The 23,421-nt window shown below is 37.4% G+C and overlaps 1 protein-coding gene across 2 annotated transcripts; it reads right to left on the bottom strand.

Moving 5' to 3' along the window:
- Positions 1-948: 948 nt before the first annotated feature.
- LOC149140792 (ran-binding protein 1 homolog c-like) lies at positions 949-11,250 on the bottom strand. Of its 2 annotated transcripts, none has more exons than XM_089448919.1 (4): positions 10,827-11,250; positions 9,935-10,035; positions 1,363-1,455; positions 949-1,190 (listed from the first exon to the last, which is right to left on the bottom strand). In XM_089448919.1, the coding sequence occupies exons 1-3, from the start codon at positions 11,000-11,002 to the stop codon at positions 1,388-1,390; spliced, it is 345 nt and encodes a 114-aa protein (XP_089305045.1). In that variant the 5' UTR covers positions 11,003-11,250; the 3' UTR covers positions 949-1,190; positions 1,363-1,387. The 2 variants fall into 2 exon arrangements, with proteins under 2 accessions (XP_089305045.1, XP_089305046.1); XM_089448920.1 differs by lacking the exon at positions 949-1,190 and adding an exon at positions 1,549-1,635 and having other exon boundaries at positions 1,398-1,455.
- Between the last annotated feature and the right edge of the window lie 12,171 nt (positions 11,251-23,421).

Below are 23,421 nucleotides of genomic sequence, written 5' to 3'. Positions count from 1 at the left end.
CTTTTTTTGCCTCATTTTGTGTCCACATTTGCATATAATTTTGTGTCTTAGTTCGAGCCTAAATTTGCATGTGATTAGGAATCATTTTTTACATCCAATATGGCATCCTTGGTTTCACCTTTTTTCAGCCCCATTTTGCATCTTGTTTTATGTCTTTTCTTACATCTTTTTTTTTTTTCCTTTTTTGCACCCAAGTTTGCATCCCAAATTTACACCATTATTTGCATCATCATTTGGCATATTAATTTGTAACGTTTTTTTCTTCTTTTTAACGCTCAACTTTGCATCTTATTTTACATCTAGTTGTTGTCTTTTTTTGCATCTAATTTGGTGCCCATTTATGTGTCCTTGTTTTTGCCCAATTTGATATCCTTTTGTATGCCATGTTTTGTTCCCTTCTTTGTGTCAACTATTGCACAAATTTTCACTTCTAATTTAAAACACTTTGTATGTCAATTGTTTGCATTTTTGTATTAATTCCTAGTTTAACATCCAAATTTACTTTCAATTTTGCATCCATGGTTACATCCGCATTTGACTTCTTATATAGAGTATATTTTTCTTTACATATATGACCCGCTTTATAGATTCATAGTGAAATATATGATAGTTTCTAAATATCACTAAAGCAGATATCACAATTCAAAATCATTTGTAAAGAAATTTAAGAGAAATTGACAACATCCATCCAAAAAAATAACAATGTGTCATTAACAATTTTCAAAACATGTATAAAATAGCAACATAATACTAATAAAATCAGTATTATTTTTAATCAAAACAAGTAAAATTCAAATATGATTAACAAATCAAAATATTTCATGAATATCGTTATTCTACGATAAATTAACAACATACATAAATCAAACTCATTGTATGATTACAAAATCAAAATGTCTCATTGATATAGGGTAAATTCACAACACCCATCTAAACATAGCAATGTCATTCTACACAATAATTTCTTCATAAAAAACAATGCATGTGCATGCATAGCTACCACCACCAAGATCATCCTCATGATCATATTGACCATCCTCATTACTCTGATCCACATCATCACCAACACTGCAACTATCATCATCATCTCCTCCTTCACCACCATCATCCTCATCCTCATCCTCATCATCTCCTGATATATGTTGAACATAATTTGGATCATCGTCTTGGCAATCATTACCTATAGCATTCTGACAAAAAAAATCAATATTACATGTTAGTATTAATTACATAACGCAACGCATGTTTTTGTTATACAATGTTAACCATAAAATGAGGTAAGATATAATATCTAATAGTACTAAAAAATAAAATGAAAATATGGTTTAAAAGTATATTGGAAATCCAACTAAGATTACATACCATAGAGTCCATCCAAACAACAAATTCAACCCATCTCTTTTGCTGCAGCACCTCCTTTTCCAAATGATTTGGAGGTCTTCCATATTTTAGTTCCTATCAATCAGTAAATAGGGAGAAATTAGATAACAATGACTTTCTTCTAGTACAAAATTTATTAAAAAAATATCACATGTTTAATATACTTACAAAGGTTGTTATCAGTGCTTTTAAACCTTTCTAGCCACTACGATAAGTGACTTTTGTCTTGGTTAACCTCGCCTTGGATGCCTTGTCCTTAAACATAAACCAATTCAATTTATTTTCACACAAATACATGTCTAAGATACTTATAAGTATTAATACATTCTAAATAATGTTTAATGAAAAATTCAATACCTGAATGCTCTCATTGCCGGCTTTTCTTTGTGCATCCAACTTCTCATATGATTTTACAAGTTCTTTCCATACTTTAAAAGGTATGTCAATAGGTCTTTGTTTCAGTCTTTGATCTTGAGGCATTTTTTTAATTTTTCTTGTTTGGTTAAAAATGTTAGTTAAAAAAAACCGAACAAGTAATTCACATCAATGGCATGGGGAATCTATGGATATGTGTAAAAAAATGGCTATAAAGAAAACATCCAAAAAACATATGAGCTCTCCCTTTGATGGTCACTTGGGGCATATGGCTGGAAAGGAACAACTCCATTTTCAAAAATGAAGGACAATCCTTTCTCAAAGTCCTTCCTAATATTTGCTCCAAATGTCTTAAAATGAAAAACAAAATTCAAACGTCATCCTTAAACATCTCCCTTAAATATAACGTTGGACCACAAATTCTTCACTTTTATTGTTATTGGCTCTGGAATGATTTTTCTATATGCAATTATATAATGAAATATGTGTGCACTAATGAAAAAACATCGAGTTTCATTTTTCATAATCACAAACAATGAAAAAAGAATCACACGTAACTAGCATCATTTTGGAAATTTTATATTTATTAAAAATCTTTAACATGTTTTCCTCCCATATCTCATAAAAAGGTGTGAAATTTTTTACATACTCTCCAATAAGCACTACAACAAAACCATCGATTTGGAGGTTTTACACTAAGTTTTTCAACATCGAGCTTACTAGGGCTTGCACCACCTGGGTTATTAGTAAGAATCTCATGAGGTTTGCATAGCCATGATTATTAGAATCAAAATAGTAGGATTTGCACTAAAAAACAGTTCATAGAGCTTTCCTGCTGGGGAGAAAATCACAAGTTCAACTTCTGCAGTGCAGAGCACCGAGAGCTCGTAAGCTTTCTTCAGCAATCCACCTACGTTTGGAAAATGTAGCCTGCCTGCTGGCAATGTTCTCAATCCTCTTCCTCTGCATCTTTCCCCTCACTATTCTCGTATGTCCTCTTTCATTTTTCCCTCCAAACAAACCCTCTCAAATTGAGAAAGCAGAACAACTCACTCGATGAGAATCCGAATCCAATTATCGCTTCTAACAATAACCCAATACGATACCAGAAGTGATTACACAAAACCTCATTGACTCTTCATTTGTTTGGAAAAGAGCCAAGCATATACTTCTGATGAGGGTTTCCGTCTCAAGTCTGGCTCGCAGGACGTCGCTTAGTCAATTGCGAGAAAAATTTTCCCCCTGCCTGTCACATACGGTTTGTCACACTATATATTAAAATAAGGTTGATCATACTAACAATAAGGTTGTATAGTTTAAAAGGAGGGCTCTCCTGACTGCATTTGGTTGGTTTATAGAAAAGATTGCTGGAATGTGTAATGTGAATGCTCTGCTAACTGTTTTTTAAGCATTTGGAAGTATTAAAACCCCCTAGGATAATTAATGTAAGACCTTTTAATTAATGTGTAAAGATGGCTATTGTCCTTGGGCTACCTTAGCTGTTCGTGTTTAGTGATCTGTGGTATTATGACTCCTCAAGTCACTATTAAACCATGAGAACCATGCCCAGGTAGACTAGTGTGACATTGTGGATGAGAACCAAAACTAGACTCCTACAACCTCCTTTTTCATCCTTTAAATTGCAGAATTAACTGACTGTTCTAGTAATCATTCTTGAGCACCTGAAGATGGGCACCCTAAATAATAAGAATAATACCCTGTAACATATGAATAGTCCATCCTGTGCATGTAGGATATGCACATGAGGTCCAATAAAATCACTAACCAGAATACCAGGTGTTATTAAAGCCTCTACAGGTTGATATATATGAATGTTACAGTGTGCAGGAGTATGATTCAATTCCATACGAAAATACAAAACATCTGATAGGATTTCCTTATACCTCATAGGCAAACAACCATTGTCCCTTCTATAGATGAGCAGAATAAGTGCTTGGTTCTCTACACTAAATAAAGACAAAGTATAGTAATTATTGCTGACAAAATAGGATTTAAATCGTGGTTCAATTGCTTGACATTCAGCTGGTCACAGAATTGTAGAGTGCATAATCATAAGTGATGTTGCGAGCCTCATTGCTCAAAGTCTAAGGGTCTTGCGAGCCATAATCACAGCCATGTATGGCATATCTTGTGATTATGGCATTTTATGAGGTCAATTCTTGTGAAGACATTTCAGTTTATAATAAATTTTGAACCTCAACAGAGTTTTGGCAAGACCTAGCTGAGCTAGGACATCAACAACACAACTGATATGAATGACATAATCTAGCCTCAAGAGGGAGCCTCTTTTGTTTCATCACTCTAACAATCTATGAAGTGGTGGAAAGCATAACAACTTCCCCTTGAATATGACACCTAAACTGAGTACAAATCCTAAATGATGCAGCCCTTGGTGCATGTCTCTCAAAGTATCGATATTTCAAATGTTGAAAGCTCTTGTGCCCATTTGATATGCATTCGATTGCAGTTCCCCTGAAGAAAGAATCTTATAAAGGTGAGGCCATGGCCAATATGTTAGCCATATCCATTGGAGTTGCCATTACTTGACAACTTTAGTGTGATCAGTCCCACCATGATTCACATGGGCTTCTACTCAACACTGGTTGTTGCTATTGTAAGAGTCTTCAAGCTCGTTGAACCCATAGTATTGATAAGTGTATTCTTTGGGTCTCTGGTTTTCAAATTCTGCCTATGTTTTCCTCTCAGTATCATTATTTCAAATGATGAAAGCTCTAATTCCCATTGCTGTGTATTTGATTGTGGTTTCCCTGAAGAAAGAAGCTTATAAAGGTGAGCCCGAGGCCAATATGTTGGCCATATCCATTGGAGTTACTATTTCAGCTTATGGGGAGGCCAAGATGAATGCATGGGAGGTGATTCTCCAGTTAAGTGCAGTTGCATGTGAGACTACCCAATTGGTTCTCATACAAATTCCACGAACATCAAAAGGGATTAAGTTGAATCCCATCACATCTTTGTTGCTCCTTGTTGCCTTGTTTTTCTCAGCACCCCTGGGCCTTAGTAGAATACCCATTTCTGATAATCAGGGTCTCTTCCTTTGATTTGGATTACATGACATTTCTGCTTGTGCCTTGGCTCTTAATCTTGCAGTATTTCTTCTGATAGGAAAGACTTCAGCCTTGACTATGAATGTTGCTGGTCTTGTCAAGGACTGGTTGCTCATAACATAATCTTTGTCTATAATAAATGAAAAGGTTACAGTCATAAACTTGAGTGGGTGTGGACTGGCTTTTCTGGCTGTCTGTTACTATAATCATTTGAAACTTCAAGCTCTCAAGTCCAACGACAACCAACCAAAGTACCTCAGCAGTGCAGCTGATGCCAATGATGAAGGAGAAGGTTTGATAATGACGAGTGGGAGATTCTCAATCAAAGATTCAGAACCAGTAGAGAAAAATCAAACTCAAGCTTCAGGATTAGGTATTTAGATCATTAATATTGTCTTGTGCTAGAGATTACTGTTCTTGGATTGGCTCCTCTATGCCCAGATCTATTTGCAGGGAACAGGCCAATCATTCACAGTGAAGAAGATAATGACAAGATTAGTGTATAATGATGGACAGGATGGTGCCATGGTGCCAACCTAAATCTCAAGTAAGGAGACATCTGTTCATCAATTTGTCAAGAAGCATGGCCTACAATTCAATTGCTCTAAGCCTATCACTTCTTCCACCTGTCAAATAAATTGTTTCCTGTTTGTTTAGTTTGACAAAAGCAACATTGAAGAAGAACGTATTTTCACTTGCACTAGGATTTGTAATTTTGTATATAATTGGACTTAAGAAAAGGATTGTTAAACATGTAAATCATAGATTGTGGAGGAGCTCTTTATGTCCAACCTTTATACCATGCAACCACAACCACTAGACATCTCATCTATCAAATCATAGACTAGGCAACCCATCAAAGGGAACAACAAAGTGAAGAAGAACCAACGACACATTTGATCAGCCACAAAAACAAATTTCCAAATATGAGAAGGTATCTATGATGCAGGAAACATGGCCCACCCCTGCATACCAGCTGCGTTTTCATATCGAGTCACTGAAACACAACTAAAATGCTCTTGAAACACATTTCAATTAATATGAAATGTATTTTCACATGGGAAACGCATTTCAATTCATATGAAACATATTTCACATGAGAAACGCATTTCAATTCATATGAAACATATTTCACATGGGAAATGCATTTCAACATCTGTACAACGTGTTTCTAAATGAAATTTGTTCGATTTTGCCTTGATTTAAATGTTGGGAACAACATTTTTTTGTTTTAATAACTAATTAGAAGATAATTATGAATTCATGAGACTTTTAGAAACTTCATACACTAGAAATATTTATTTAAGACTGGGTTTCACTCTCAATTTGCGTTAAAATGATGGCAATTAATGGTAATGTTAAAGTCTTAAAGTAAAACCTTTACTTAAATTTTTAACATTACCATTCATTGTCTTGAGATGTTTAAAAGCGGTTCCCATCTCCTCTAACTTCATATCGAGAAAGTAGAACTTCATATCCCATTCAAAATTCAACAGAGTTAACATTTTTCGAGATTTCAGGATTGGCAATTAATCAAAAGCACCAAGTGCTTTATGTACCTCAATGTTAGTGATATTGCTTATTTGACTCCTCTATCATTGCCTTAGCAAAATTGTACCCTTCCCTCAAACAAAAAATCAATGATTGGGCACACTAAGCTTTTCATACCATATTTTAAAGTTTGGATTACGTAGTTTCATCATGTTAAAATCGACAACTAGGGCCAAACTCCACATGGGTCATCTTATTTATGACAACTGATATTTTTCTTGGATTCCTCTCTCCGAGAGGTGTAGGAGTGATCTAAAGATCATCCGATTCTGACATGTACAAATGAAGTTATGAATTTACTTTGATTATGGACAAATTGTCAAGGTCGGCCAACAAACTTATGTAGGCTCAGAAGCCCAACAGTCACGTCTATTCATCCTCAACGTTTGCTATAAATACATGATGCCTTAGCCTCATTTGGATACACTCATCTTCACACTTCTCTCTCTCTCTCTCCTTGTTCATTGGGTACGGATTTCTAGGCATCTCTCTCTCCACACGTCTGAAATTTCAGGAAAGCAAAATTTCAAGAGGCCGAAATTTCAAGAGACAGAATTTCTGGACAGTTTGACCAAGTGTTGACCAACATGAGTTGACCTCCTTTGACTACGTTTTGTGGGGGCTATCTCTATTTGGGCAAGCCACATTTCTAGGCACAGAAATTGAGGCCAAACATTGACTTTGACCAACGTTGACTGCAGCTAGGGCTAACCACAGGTTGGTTGTTTGACCAAATTTGACTGCGCTGATTTTGGGTTCTTTTGAGGGTTGATTCATCTTGTTGTTTGGAGGCCATAATTGACTGAAGTTGACCAATTTATGAGGGTCAAATCTGCCCTGTTGACCAGCAATGACTTTTCTGGTTAGGTCTCTTTTGCCGCTGTCATTAATTATCAGATCTGTAAATTGTACAAAGTGACCATGGTACTAAAACATTAAAAGGTTAAGTGAGGGGTCATCATGAGAAAGGGGTCTAATGGGAGCTTGATCTCAACTATAGATCTCATTAGCTGAGATTTAATCTCAGCCCTTGATCTTTAGCCTTTAGGGTTAGGTTTCCCTCTCAAAAGAAAAACAGAAGTTAAAGGAAATGAATGATTCTTCATTATCCTTCTCAAAGGAAAGAGGAGGGTGTAGGGAAGCTTGAGAGGAGATCGAGACAGCTAAAGGAGGAGGCTGTGTTCCAAGGTGAACTCAAATCAGAGCAGAACGCAACCATGTTGTGGAGCTTGCATTTGGAGGCAGCAAGGAAGAGCTCCTTCATTCAATCCTCTTGAGAACTATTGAGGAGAGGAAAGGAGATAGGAGGAAGAGAATTTTTGTGAAGAAATTCTACAGCAAGAACTAGGAACAAGACCACAGTTAATCAAATCCCTAGAAGGCCGAGTTAAAGCTAAAAAGGGAGCACGAAATTTTGGAAGATTGTCACAGCCAGTGGTTGCACACAGGTCAAAGGCTTATTAGGAGTCAAGTTTGGTTACTCCTCACCGTAGGCAAGTGTTTTAGCAGCATATTTCTCTGCCAACGTATTTATGTGGGACACAGTGAGATTCTTGGGCCAAGACCAGCAAAAATCTCAAGCCTGGTTTTAGTGGTATATCAATGATATTTAGAGAGCTGTTTTGGAGTGTATTTGCTCAAATTCCAGGGAGGTTAAACGCTGATAAAAAAACCTGTGCATATTTGCTGTGATGAACCCGAGTTTCAAGGAACCTGTGACTGTCAGTGTGGCTTGAATTCCTAAGAAGAAGGAGCATTTCAGAGGACTGTAATTTCAACATGAACATTTGTTGAAGACAGTTCAGAACTCAGTTTGAGAATGGGATTTCAGTGATGCTTCGTCAAAGAAACAAAATAAAATCCTCCTAGAAGAACTGGTTTTCCCCGCTGCAGGGTTTTTCTAGGATCATGTTGACCAAAAACAGTGTAAAATTCATGTGTGTGCTTGCCTTATTTTTTCTCTTATCAGCTGAAAGTGAAATGTAGAGTACCTCTATGTTGTTTCAAGTTAAATGCAGAAAATGATAAAATGATGTGTATATCAGTCATATGCTATTGATGGGTTTTGGGCATTAAACCTTGCAAGAATTTGAAACTGGGTGGGCTACAGCATGAGCAGACATTAATTTTTTACAGGTTGTGAGACCAAACAATAGAGTGCGAGTTTTGTGTGTGAGCTGGCAGAGCTAGGAAGAGCGTGAAGGAGAGGCCTCTGCACAGAGTTTTGGCAGAGAAAATCCATGCTAGTGTGCGCTAGAAATCAGGAGTAATTCCTAGAAGATAGGGCCACTATTGCACTAGAAAATAGAGGCTTCCAGCACAAGGAAACAGGGGCAGGCCAGCACAAGGATTTAGGAGCTAAGGACAGGGTTGTTGCAAGCAGTTTTCAGCTAAGTGTCAGCAGAAAGAACAACCTTGTTCTGTAGTGAAACAGTTTTCCTTGTAATTAATTTTATTTGCTCAACTTTGTCAATAAAAATCTACAGCTAGTAGAGGGTTTTCCATGTAGGGTTCCATAGAAAAATCCTGTGTTATTGTATTGTATGAATGTGTTTTTAACTCTTTTTTATTCCGCTGCAAAAGAGTAGAGAAACTCTGTGTCTTGGTGTCACAAATTAGTTTCAGAATTGTTCACTACAGCAGTTGCAGAATTTTCAAAGAAATTCTACAAAAAGGTGCTAATGGTTCCCTATAACGCTAAATCTGGGCACATTGCTCCATCATGATAAGAGGAAGCTGGTTCAAAAGAAAAAAGTCTGGAAGTAAGGTTGCCCTCAGGTGCAAAATCATATTATAGCAAAGCAAGAGGTTACAAAATAAGAAAACTCAACCAAGTGAGACTATCAGATAAAGCATGAAAGGAAACTGTTTGAGGAAACTGATCGGCCCGATGTTCTTGCGCAATGTTAATTTTCTCTGTTTTATTTTGCTTCCACCAAGTAAATACATGTAAGTGAGCGTTTATGATATCACAATATAGCCAGCATTGTTTCTCATATTCTACTCAGAAGCACCTTACAATCCTAGTTTCCGGATATGTGCATTAATTTAAAAATAAAATCAAAAAAATCCTTTGCAAACGACAAAAGCATTACCTCTTTGAAGAAGTGTCTAAAGAACAAATTAAACATAACTGCAATTCATCAAACGCAACTTTGTCTTGAAAAATGTGTATTCGGGTACAGATTATCTTGTCTAGAATTACCATTAATTGTTGTCGACCAGAGAAATATCTGCCTCCGATCCATTCATCTGCACCTCAAGATAGCTATTTTGATTGCAATGCTGTTGTTTATAGCCCTTTGGAGGAAACTTTGGAATTTTGTGAAGTAAAGACAAATATGATAATGTGCATTGTTTTATTTGGTCAAATGAACCTATCTCCGTTAGATACGAAACATTATACATTTTGAATGTTATATTGGAAAAGTCTAACATGTTATTTCTATTCTATGCTTGCTGATATAAGATCAATAAGCCCTCATAATCCTGACTCAAAAGAACAGAGAAAACAGAAATTTGTGAAAAGACTGAAATACCATGCCACAAATGCACCACTGTGATTGCCAAGAAATGCATCCAGATCTCTCTTTGCCTGATCCTGTTGCTTTCCATGACAGACAAGTACAACAACATACTCCTGCAAGTGGAAATTCAATCCCATTTATCAGTTCATCAAGCTTCATCCCCACTATTCCGATGGAAAGACAAAAAGCATGACTGGATGAAGGAAAGTGTATTTAATTTAAAATAGAAAGGGAGCTTATATTACTTGTGTATATGATCAACGCTCGCTGAAAGAATGACAAACCCTCAATTCTAAACCCTAAGATAAACCTAAAGCTCCCGTGGTTTGAATTCAGAACTTGTTGTTTCCGGAATTCCCTGTTTTTCCGATTACAGAACATTGCGAAGGATTTCAACAGTATTGAGAGCAGAAAAGACAAAGCAAACTTGATGATTCAGTATGTGTTGATATCTCAGGAAGTTCCATAAAGGTACTATCAATATTCGGGTAAATTTTCTCTGGTGTTCAGAATTTCATGCAATATCTTGCGAAGAATCCAAAATATAACGAATTCGCCATCAAAGCGCATCAAATCCCACCAAAAATACACAGAAAAGCAAAACCCTAATTACCCGATAAAACAAACCATAGCCCGCTAAATGCATCTACCATAGAGTTTCTTCAGCACCCCATTGAAATGACAAATCTGATCATCATCAACAGGCGAACAAAACATCGAGAACCTGATAAAAACAGATCTTACTAAAAAGGAGAAAAATTAGAAGTAAATAACTGCCCAAATGCATCTTCCATAGTCAAGGTCCCATTTATGTGCACAGGAAAAGGGCCACCGAAGAGGCCATGAAAACAACTTTCAACTGAGAAAACAAAATCATGAAATAGCCATGGATTAAGAAATTTACATGTCAAGAAGGACATCCTCCTCTTCTTCGTCCGTGGTGACAGTAACCTCCTCAAGCTTAACAATGGGTGCAACCTGAGCTCCAGTGTCCTCTTCCTTTCCGGCATCATCCTCGTTCTCTCTCGAATCGTCATCTACTGCCCGTGTAAGAACAGGATCCTCCTGAGTTCCAGCCATCCCAATACCAGATAGTGCACAGAGGGAGGGCTCGAATGAAATCGATGGATCCAAAATATGCCAGAAACTCGCCCAATATCAGACACGAATGCGAAACCCCGAGGATTTTGGACAAAGGATTTAACTGTGCAAAAATGCTTTGAAGGCAAAGGGCAAAGAGGTCGACGGAGAGAAAACACTCTATATAAGGGTTTTTGAGGTCGATGGAGAGAAAACACTCTATATAAGGGTTTTGAAGAGGGAAGGCCGGTAGCTGTTAAAGATTGAGAGTAAAAGTAGCATCGTTAAAGATAATATAATAAATTATTACAGGGATGGTGGGGGGTTTCAAAGGGAGAGAAGGCCATGGAATAACCCCTAAATCATCTCCAACATGAGAGGCCTACTTCATTCATGTTGTCATGTTGGGACCAGAGGTTGTTGTGCGTTTTTTGTTTTTGCAATTTTGAACTCTTTCCTCGGTGATATATTATTGTGTTTATTGTAATAATAATGGGATGGGGTTGAGGGGTTTGTAAATGAGATAAATATGGAAAAGTAATTAGAAATATTGGTTTTAAATTATTATAATAAGTATTGTTGTGGTTGATCCATGATAAGTTGTAGGGTAGTTGGTTTGATGGGGTTTAGTTGTTACGAGGTCTTAAGTTCAAATTTCATGGGGAGGGGTTGAGAATGGAAGTCATTTTGGGGGCATCAAAACTATTCTAAGGGGCATCTTCCACTGAGCTTTACACAATCCTCGATGTTGAGGATGAAAATAATATGAATATGCCAAGCTCACTCTACAGCCTACTATGGTTACAGCCATGTTTGTCCATCATTCCAAGGGGCATCTTCCACTGAGCTTTACACAATCCTCAATGTTGAGGATGAAAATAATATGAATATGCCAAGCTCACTCTACAACCTAGTATGGTTACAACGATGTTTGTCCATCATCAAAGTTGAAATTTTGCTAGTGTCGGCCAAAATAAATTTAAAAAAAAAAATAAAAAAATAAAATACAAAACATTTAAATAATGTTTGCTCATAAAAAATAATTGCCAATGAAGAAATTGGATACCTCTCCGCTCATATTATATCTATATTTAAGATGGGTCTATGCTAGTGGATAACACAAAAATCACAAAGTGAAGAAGAGTTTAATTTCAAGTCAAAGCAAAACTTTGGGACTAGCGCAATTCATCTAACTTCTATTGAAATGCGGTATTTATACATGTAATGTGATATATATATATATATATATATATAGTGTAATTGCTATTATGTTGTTAAATGGTTGTTTAAATAATGTTGGTTATTCGATGGCAAGATGGTTTTGTAACTCTTAATGATGTAATTGTTCATCTTCTTGGTTGTAGTGTGCCATGTTGTTGACATACAAATATTGTAATGGAGCCAAAAAATAATGACAGTAAAGCATAGTAGGAAGTTATAAGTTTATCCTCCTGGAAAAGCAAAATTGTGGAGTTAAAGAACCACTTCTAGGAAATCAATTTCCATCACATCCATAGGGAGCTAAATACAACTGTAGATTCTCTCTAAAAAAGAATTATTTGTCTGGAGTCAGGTTACATATATTATGATGAATTAGTTGGCAACCCAGTTCAAAGTTCTCATTCGATGCCCATATACTAATATGGATCAGCTTTAAGTCAAATTTTCAATTAGTTATCAACTAGCTTACTATAAATTTCAAGTGAGTCTACATTCAGCTTTCAATTAGCCTCAAATACAATGTCTTTCTTTTTCTCTTGACAGGGGCCTCTTCATGGTTGTATAATACACTTTCGGGAATTTTTTGTTACAGGCTAATGTCATTTCTAGTCACTTTCTTTGTTTTTCTCATAGTAGGGCCCTCTTCGTGGTTGTATAATACACTTTCTACAATTTTTGGTTGCATGCTATTGTCATTTCTAGTCAGTCCTATAATTTGCAGAAGAAAAAAAATTGTAAAACCCTGGTTTTACGACAACTTCTTTTTCTCTTCTTCTGGGTCGTGATGCCTTGTCTTCGGCAACCCATTGTAATGACAGAAGTTACAATCTTTTTGTCAATGTTTGTGCTTTTTTTCTTCCTCGTGAATAACAAAAGGGTCCTTTTTTTCTATAGTAATAAGAAGAAGAAGAATAAGAAGAAAGATATTGTAATGGTTATGTCATGGTTGGCATTCCTAAATATAAGCAGATATAGGATAAGCATGCATGCATATTAGAACTTGGTGCGCATGGATGGAATTCAATGTGCCAAATGATGTAGATGTTTCACAAGCATGGGGTGTGACATTTCAACCCTAGTTATCAATAGTGATGAGAGGCCACCAAGGACAATACCCCTTGGACCCTATGATAAGTGTTGCACATTTTGGTGTTAGGAGTGGAAGGGTAAGCTTGGTTCGAGGAGGTTGGTTATGGGATGTTTTTTGGTGCACATGAGGTCGTGCATCAACTACCATGGCTACACTTGAATTAGTGGGTCTTTACAAAAATAAAGTGGGAGATTTAAGTTTTGTGAACAAAAGTAGCCTATGGGTGATATTTGCATTGATCACTTGTGTTAGGAACCTTTTTAGGCAAGGTGTGAACCATGTAATTGAAATAATTCAATAGTGTCCTCCTTCCTTCAAATGAAGCAACAAAGCCAAGAACGTGACTATCAAATAAATATTAACCCCCTATTGAGCCCTTGTAGCACATTTACAAATTGCTCAGACATTGATGTCATGGTGTTTCACACTAAGTATATCTAAGATTACATGTGATGGTATATGCCTCATTTTAGTACTAACAACTTCATTAGTTTTGTTCTTATATATTACATACTTTTTTTATTTGTGGTTGTTATGTATGTGATGTTTATAATAATTACAAAACTAACTATGTGAAAGCATCCCTAACATAAATTTTCATTTGGCACTAATAATATTTTCCTTACAACCCCCTTCCTTCATTGGCAGTGGGAAGGAAGCTGATCCTTCCTTCCCCCCACACCCCCCTTCCTTCCTTTGGAAAGAGAGGTAAGAGCAAGAGTTGGAAAGATGCCGGAAAGAATGCCTACCCTTGGTAGTTGTGTTGTCGTATCGAGAGAAAGAAAGTCAGTTACCTGTCGTCCTCCCTTCGGTAGATGAATGCCTACCTTTCGTAGTTACCTTCGGTAGGAGAGAAAGAAAGTCGATTACCTACGCTTCGCTTCGGTTTCCGTATCGAGAGAAAGAAAGTCGGTTACCTACGCTTTGCTTCGGTTCGGTAGGAGAGAAAGTCGGTATGAGTACTTTGGGTGTTGTTGGTTGTTCTTTTTTTTCGAACAACTGTTACTTGTTTGAAGAAAGAAGTCTATCTTACTCTGAAAGAGGTAAGGGGCGGCACTGCAGGAGAACGGAACACTCTCCGGAGGAGCCATCAAAGGTACGAGTTCAAGAAAAAAGATAAGCGGTAAGCGATCATAGGGCGAGGATAGGGGAAGGCACGCTTGAGGGCCGTCCGGGCGAGGGTGGGGTACGAGTAGGGAGAGGGGGGAAAGGACAGGGGAATAAGAGAAAGGAGAAAAGAAAAAAGAATAAGAGAGAGGAAATAAGGGAAAGGAGAAAGCAGTCGACATTAAATTCAACAACTAAAAAGAGGCTCTTTGAGCCATGGCTAGCTCTCAGAGAATTTCATTCTCTTCGAGCTCTATACATATTATACTCGTCTAGACATATGATACTCGCATCTCTACGTTTCACTTCTTTACTCTCTTCTCTACCGAGATAAAGATCTAGATCTAGTATAACTTAGCCATTCCAATAGCCAATAGTCTTTGGTCCTATTTAGTACCCTTCTAATAGTCCCCTTGGCATAGTAGGTAGATATTGATTCCTTGTCCATGCATGAAGTTCCATAGCAAGATATTAGACCCACTTCACCATTGACCTTAGCATATGGAAGGAAGGAGGTGTAGATGCCAGTCATAAGGCCAGGAGGTGCCCTTCTAGATAAGCCCATAGCCGATTATAGAGGAATCCCCTGTTTCATCGCAGATTGATGCTTAATATTGAATTTTCCAGAATGTTCCTTGCTCTCGACACGACACTGGTGAATAAGAAGTGGGGGGGGCTTGACAAAGCACCCAACCCCTACTTTAGCCCATTGATCGGTGAGGCATCCAACCCTTCACCTTCTCTCTTTGACCCTGCAACGCTTAACTACGGTACTCTCTCACTTCGCCTAGCTAGGTTGTTCCTAAACTTGACCTTGCCTAGCCGGGTTGTGAGCCTAACAATTGGTTGGTCGGGGGAAAACCATCAAATACCAGAATTTCTTAGGTAGGGGTTGTGAGCCCTAGCTTTCTATCTTCTTCTGTGTAATTTGAATAGAACACCATCAAATACCAGAATTATCAATTCCCATTCTCCAAAACTTTTAAATGTGCGGAACTGAGACAGAAATCATTCAATCAAACCACTCGAAATGCATCTGAATGCTGATCCATTAACTTAAAGAACTTCTTCCCAAACTCTGCCATTTTTTAAACAAAATTTTGAGCACAACCTTGTCTAGTCCATTTATAGAGAGCGTTAGTTTATGAAATCTTGCCTGTAAGCCAAAATAGAGTCAAAATTTTCCATTGAAAGCTCAGAATTACTGAACTAGAATACACAATTCCCATCCACTTGAGCTCAATTTTATCTCGCAAAACTTCATTGGGATCTACCTAAACACATATGCAAACATAGGTGAAAATGCCTTTCAAAAGTCTTTCCCTGTCTACTTTGACGAATCTTCCAATAAAATTGCCCACTTTTTCTAAGAGATCTAGATGGGTAAAGTGAATGGGAAAACTGGGAATCTTACCCATACTAGAGTAGTCATCGGCAACATAGTGAGAGGATTGAAGTTGGGAAACCATGGCTTCATTAGAAGACCAACTCATCCCCAAAACCATGGACCTTGGTCAAGGATTTTTTTCTTATCCTCAAGACATTTGAAGATCACCACAAAAAAACATGGGTCTACATCCACCCAAACCGACGTTCATGATCCAATCCTATCATAATCGAACAGAAAAACGCTACTTTTTCAATAGAAAATGGGGAATAAAAGTATCACCCAAGGATAATGACCATCGCATCAAGCGCTCAATCATAAGGGAGGAGCAATAATTTGACAATCACACGTCCTTGATTTCTGTTGATTTAACTCTAAACACTCACGTAATATTCTCTTGCTTGGCGAATTAAACACCACTGCATGGAATGGACGAGGATTGAGCCGAACCCTAGATGAAGCCCACTTCATTCTCATCTAAACACAAAACTATATATACGTCAAAGCTATTACAATAGATTCTGACTGTCAACACCTCGAGGTTTTGTTTATATGTGGCTACCTTTTATGGTTACTATTGAATGTGTGATTGGCAATAGTAATGGCAACTTAGGGCTGCCAAATTTCCTTCGATTCCCTCACTACATCCTAACACAAATAGTTGTTCAATACCTTGGTTGTCTTTCAAAACTAGTAGGCAGCGTCTTCTTTGATATTTCTCGATGGTTTTAATTCCACTACAATCACAACTTTCATTTACATAAACTTCGTGTTTTCGCACGAGCGACGATTGTTCCAAGGTGAATTGTCACTTGGATGGTTTCAATGTTGTTGACCCATCATAACTAACTAACGGATATGCCCATTACAATTTTATACCACTCCATTATCAATATCAATTATGCATGGGAACCAATTAAAGCAACTTTTCACATTAATTTTATATGATCATGAGAACATGTGTTAACAAGCAGCCCATAAAGCCTCATTTTGAATGCCATAGTCACTTAGAAGGAATTCCTCTTGTAGTAGCATCCTCCCTACTAAACTTTGCTAGTGCTAACATTAGAACCACCATTACAACAAGATATCTTTCTAGTGTTGACAACACCATTATAGTAACATACCTCAAGAGAGACAGAAAATTTAAAAAGTATGATAGTAATACGTATCCAGAAGATGGTATTGAAACTAGTAATTGTTCACGAATCCATAAGATTGTAAGTTCATTCTCATTATCATAATCATTGTCATCATCATCACCATCATCCTTGTCATTGTTATTGCCATCATTACATTATCATCATAATCACCATTCATGCCATCATCATCATCATTATGGACATTGTTTGCAATTGTTCATAATTGTAGATGTTGTAAGAAATATCATCAACCCAAAAAATGTGATCAGTGCTAGAAAAGGGTTGTTTAGGACACATTGATATACGTAAGAGAAATAACAACTCTATTTTGGACAGATGATCGATGATGATCATCATCACCACCATTATCATCGTCATTGTCATTTTTATCATCCCCATCATCATCATTAATGTAATTTCTATCGACATTGTTGTAATCATGCATCATCATCATTCATGCCATTATTGTTTTTGATGATGACCTAGATGAAAATGATGATCATGCCACCAAAGATAATGCTTATGATTATGACAATGACAACATCTAAAATTGGGAAGATTCACCAACGTCATTAGCATCGTCATCATCATAATCATTGCCATCATCATCATTGTCATTGTAACCACTATCGTCTTTATCATCATAATCACAATTCATGTCATCGCCATCATCTTCATTTTCATCATTGTCAATATTATTGACATTGTCATCAATTGTTCATAATTGTCAATGCCATAAGGAATATCATCAATGCAGAAAATATGATGAGTGTTGGCAAAGGGATGCAAAAGCGAACATAGAAATGGGGGCAACAATAGAAATAAAATTGGACGAAAAGTGGATACAACATAAGTAGATGCACAACAACATGAAAAACCTGACACAAAAGTGGATGCAAAAGTAGATGCAGTTGTCAATGCAAACTTGGATGCAAACATGAAGGCAAAAGTGGAAGCAAACATGGGTCCAATGGTAGGTGTAAAACTTGGCACAAATTGTGGTGAAACAAATGTGGATGCAACAACGGAAACAAAAGTATATGCAAAAAATGGATGAAACAAAAGTGGATGCAATAGGGGATGCAAACGTGGAAGCAAATGTGGTTGCAATGGTAGGTGCAAGATATGGTGCAACAAAAGTGGATGTAACAATAGACAAAAAATATGCAAAATAAGATGCAAAAATGGATGTAAAAGTGGAAGAAAACATTGATGCAACAGGCAAAACAAAATTGGATGCAAAAAATGGATATAATGTAAGTAGATGCAAAAGTAGATACAAAACGAGATGCAAAACCCAATGCATAAACCTAACATAAAAGTGGATGCAAAAATAGATGCAATATTTGATGCAAAAGAGGATGTGAACATGGATGCAAAATTGGAAGCAAACGTGGATACAACAATGAGTGCAAAACATGGTGCAAATTGTGGCATAACAAAAGTGGATGTAATGATAGATGCAAAAAAAGAATCAAAGTATGATGCAAATGAAGATGTAAAAAGGGATGCAAAAAGTGAAATTTAAAATGGGTGCAACAGTGGATGCAAAATTGTGTGTAAAAGTGGATGCAATAGAAGTCGATGCAAAAGTAGATGCGAAACGAGACACAAAACCCGATGCAAATCCCGATCCAAAATTGGATGCAAAAAGGGATGCAAAAATAGATGTAGTAGTTGATGAAAACCTAGACGCAAATGAGGATGCAAACGTGGATGCAAAATTATAATCAAAAGTGGGTGCAAAAGGAGGTGCCAAACTAGGCGCTAATTGTGGCACAAAAATATTAGATGCAATAGTGGGTACAATAATAGATGCAAAAGAGGATGTAAATATGGATGCCAAACAAGAGGGCAAAGTGGATGCAACAAAAGTAGATGCAAAATTTTATGCAAAACTAGACACAAAACACGATGTAAAACTTGGCGCAAAAGGGATGCACAAATGGATGAAAAAATGGATGCAAAAAATGATTTAAAAAAGGATGCAAAAAAGGATGCGAAAGTCGATGCAAAAGTTGATGCAAGTGTAGGTGCAAAAAGTGGATGCAAATGAGGATGCAAAAGTATGTCAAACAAAATTAGGTGCCAAACTTGATGCAAAACCTGGAACAAAACCTGGTGTAAAGGATGACACAAAACTTGGCATAAAATTTGGTGCAAAACGTGGTGCAAAACCTATTGCAATACCTGGTGCTAAACTTGGTGTAAGATTTGGTGCAAAACTTGATGCAAATTTTGTGTCAAGTTTTGCACCATATTTGATAAATGGATGCAAATAGCACCAAAAATGGGCTCTAGATGCAAAAAAAGAAGTAAAAAGGGACGCTAATCGCTGGTTTTGTTGTAGTGATTTGTCATAGTTTCTATCCTGATTATATGTTGGTTAGGTTTTATGATGTGCCCTAGCTATGGCTCTTGTTCATGATTTGATAAGTTACTAGTTAGTTGATGAATGCATGGGCTAAAAAGTGTTGTCACAGCTATCTTGAGAGGGCACTGGGCCTTCTTGGTGATTCTCATATGAAGTTCAGATGTTTATGATCAGATATGCATTCATAACCTGCAGCTTAAATGTTTACTATGTATTTGATGAAATGTTTGTCTTGCATTAGGTGTGTCTAGGTCAAGATCTTACTCAAGTTTTGATTGATTAACATTGTTATCATCATTGCCATGATTCTAGAAAGTTACAGGCAGTTTTGGGTAGTGGTTTGGAGGATAGCTTGAACAAGTGGCATAGACCTTGCGACCGCATGCACAAAACACAGAATTTGGGGTCACAACCACATGCAGGTAGGCTTATGGGTGCGGTTTGAGCCTCGTAACCGCATGCATAGTGTGTCAAGGGTGCGGTTGGGGTGTAAACCAAGTGAAAATGAGCTTCAAATCAAGGATTAATCACCTAGGGTGGTTGATAGGCTCATGAGTGGTATGTAGTCTCTAGGGGATGTCAGTATGTGTTCTTGTTTGTAGGCCCCACTTCCATTACTAGATTTTGGAGGTCGGCTCATATCATAGTGATACTCAACTCATGTCTACCCTGGAGAGTTTGTAAAAGTGGGTAAGTGTGGGAGGAGGCGTTACACCCCAAAATTCATTTGATTCATTTGAAAATATAAAAATTCCTATTTTGTGCACATGTTGTAGAGAACTCATAAGCGAATCGAGGAGGATTACGTAATCAATAAGTGTAAAAGTCCAAATATACGCGGGTGTTAAACCCCACCCAATAGCTAAGTGGTGTGCATGCTTCAAGTTTGACCATCATTGATCTGGTAGAGTTTTAAGATCAAGTCGTGCTCATTAATTGTGCCACCCCCCTCCCCAATTGTGTCAAGGTTTAACAAAAAGGGGGACCGCAAAATGGTTTAGCACCAAATCATTGATCGTCATTGTCAAGATGATAAATGGTTGTGATAGACCATGGACTCCCCTCCCCCAAATAAAATATCACCAGGGGGGGCACAACACTAATTCTTTTGCAAATAATTATTTTTCAAGTGGACAATGGTAAAAAAGGTGACGTTGTTGACAGCATAGCAAGACACCAACATAACTAACACTTGGAAAACTAACACAACAAAAAATGGTAGAGGTGTCAATCTAGTCAGTGTTGATGTGGCAGATGACTTAGCAAGGTAACATGGTCCTTGACACGTTGTTGTACAAAAGAGGACACATGTAACGTATTTTGGGTGGCCAAGTTGGCCAGTTCCATGTGACACATGGCACCACTTAGGGGATGTCATGTGGCATGATGACATCACCATGATAATAATATGGTGTCAGCAAGATATGGCAGAGGAGGCATGAAGTGGCAGATGTGACATAACAATGATGAAGTGGCACAAATGTCACATGGCTAGCAGTAATTAGTCCATTGTGGAATAACTTGGAAAACTTTGAGGTCTTGGGATTTGTGCCAAAGGAATGTTTGGCAAGGTTTCATTATGCACTTTTATTTGGCCAAAATAGCCCAAACAATACCACAAGGAGTTGATTCTAACACATGAGACCCAAAAGCTAAGAATTGGTTCTTGTTGCCTATCAATGGCTCTGAGAAATGAGAATATTCCCGATAGGTAATGTTTTATCTGGGCATAAGAATGTTAGATTGTGTTAACGATGTTGGACCCACCAACATTCAAGGGATCTCCCCAATATGAAGTCCCAATTAGACCTCACATTGTTTGGTGTAGGATACCCGTCCGGAATATGACCCGGTTGTCGATGCAATGGATTTTAATGATGTGCCTTGGCTGCAATAATGCATAGAGTGGTGTATGGTGACTTTGGTGGGAACAAGTGTGTGACTCTGCAGAAATTCAAGTACAATGCATCGGGTTCCAACACACGAAGGGAAAATGAGTGAGTCCCTTAGAATCCTGTAATAGTACACAGCTTGAAAGGAGCACACGAGCATAAAGACATCACAAGCTAATATGCGAAATAGTTCACAAGTTAATAGTGATGGAATTAAAAAACAGAATGCATTTAACAAGATTCATACCAATGCAAACGAAATAGCTCATAAGCATAAGCGTAAGTTAAATAACATATATTGCAAACATAACAAGAATAATCCTACTATATTTATAACACATGCATGAAAATATGCCAACTCTGAGCGTTTATTAAGTGAAAGTTCCAATCATACAATACCATTGGCGGACCACTAGCCCCAATAGTGGAATATGCATTCAACACATTCTCCTCCAAAGAAAGATACTTCCTCTATGCTACAGAGAATCCAAGGCTCTCATAAACACCCGCGCTCCTGATTTTAAGCCTAAGCCTAGCCAAAAGTTTGGCTCCCCAAAATCCCTTTACATGAGTTATGAGGGTCTCTTGGACTTCCCTCGTGACTCTTCAAATTCTTTACAAAATGACTCTTTACATTTATTACATCATGACTCTTCACATTCCAATATTGACACTTGGAATTCCACTTACAATTAATTACAAAAAAAATATTACAATACACTTGTATCCATATAAGACAAAATTGGGTAGAGCCAACTAGACAACCTAATAAGACAAAACAGTTAAGCTTGAGTTTGGGGAAACTCCAGCTCAGCGACTTCCACTTGATGTTTCTCGGTTATGTAACAGTGCCAAGCTTTATACTGTGTGATAGCATCCCTAAAATGTGCAATGGTGTTAGGCTGGAAGCAGACTCTAGCCTCCATGGCATATGGGTACACTAACTTGGAACCTGTTTGTGTTTCCTCCTTGAGCAAGACCAACATCATGTTTATTTGGATAGGGCCACCAATGTACTTGTGCACAAGGTTACACGAAACGGGGAAACAGGTACGAGTTTCTGAAACGGGAAGCAATACGAAACACGACCTCCCCAAATTTTGGAAACAGGGAAACACAAATATATATATATATATATGTGTGTGTGTGTGTGTGTGTGTGTGTGTGTGTGTGTGTGTGCAATCATAAAGGATAAAGGATACATTATAATTTATTACATTTAAACATTAAGATTAAATTTACATCACATTTACTCATGAATAATCACATAATGAAAATAAAAATATCGGAATATCCAAAAGCAACCTTTATTATATATCCAAATCTCAAAATCAGCCTTTCTTTATATTAATATATGAGGATGCAAGTACAATAAAGACTATAAGGTTGCACGAACTATAGAGACAAAAGACTAATCCTCATCATAACAATTCTCATCAAAAATAGAAGCAGTACAATGCTCAACAGTGGATAGTGGTGCTGAAGAAGATGATGTGCCAATTCCACTTCCAGACTCGGCGTCAATATTCAGGGCTGCAAGAGAGAGATCCAAATCAGGATTTTCTGCATCCACATCCCATTCTTTAGAAGGACCATTGTTGTATTCTGGACCCCTACGAGATGCAAGGCCAAGGTTGGAGTGCACATAAACAAGATCCTCTACCTTCTGTGAGTCCAACCTATTGCGCTTCACAGAATGAATAAAACCATAAGTGCTCCAATTCCTTTCTACTAATGAAGAGCTTGCCACGTGTGAAAGAATACGAATGGCAAGGTTTTGCAAATGTACACCATTTGCTCCATGAAAAATACACCACCTAACTGGATTCATGGTGCTTCTCTCCTCCAAAGCTGATATATCTGCATAATCATCTATTCCTGCAGCAAAACTGGCAAATTCCTCCTTTACCTCCCTATGTAGATGAGAAGGAAACATTCTCATAAGGAATTTTTTCACCCCATTAGCCACCTCTCTATCCTTATGGGGTGCCTTCCTCTTCCCATTGCTTTGAGCAATAAGCTCCTCATCATAAAATTTGGGGTTCAAAGCATGTGCTAAAGTGTGCAATGTGTTATCACTCATATTTTCCTAGAAGTTGTTGGGAAGAGGAAAGGGGTCCGAGGTAACCACAAACCAACTTTTAGTTACATAATCTAACCAATATGTACCCAGAGAGGGCTCTCTCTTTAAGTTTTAGCTTTGTTT

Source organism: Pinus tabuliformis, chromosome X, assembly GCF_031772625.1.
Source record: "Pinus tabuliformis cultivar Carrire ecotype Pingquan chromosome X, CPIR1, whole genome shotgun sequence".
NCBI classification, from domain to species: Eukaryota; Viridiplantae; Streptophyta; class Pinopsida; order Pinales; family Pinaceae; genus Pinus; species Pinus tabuliformis.
This window is presented reverse-complemented; position numbering and strand designations above follow the sequence as displayed.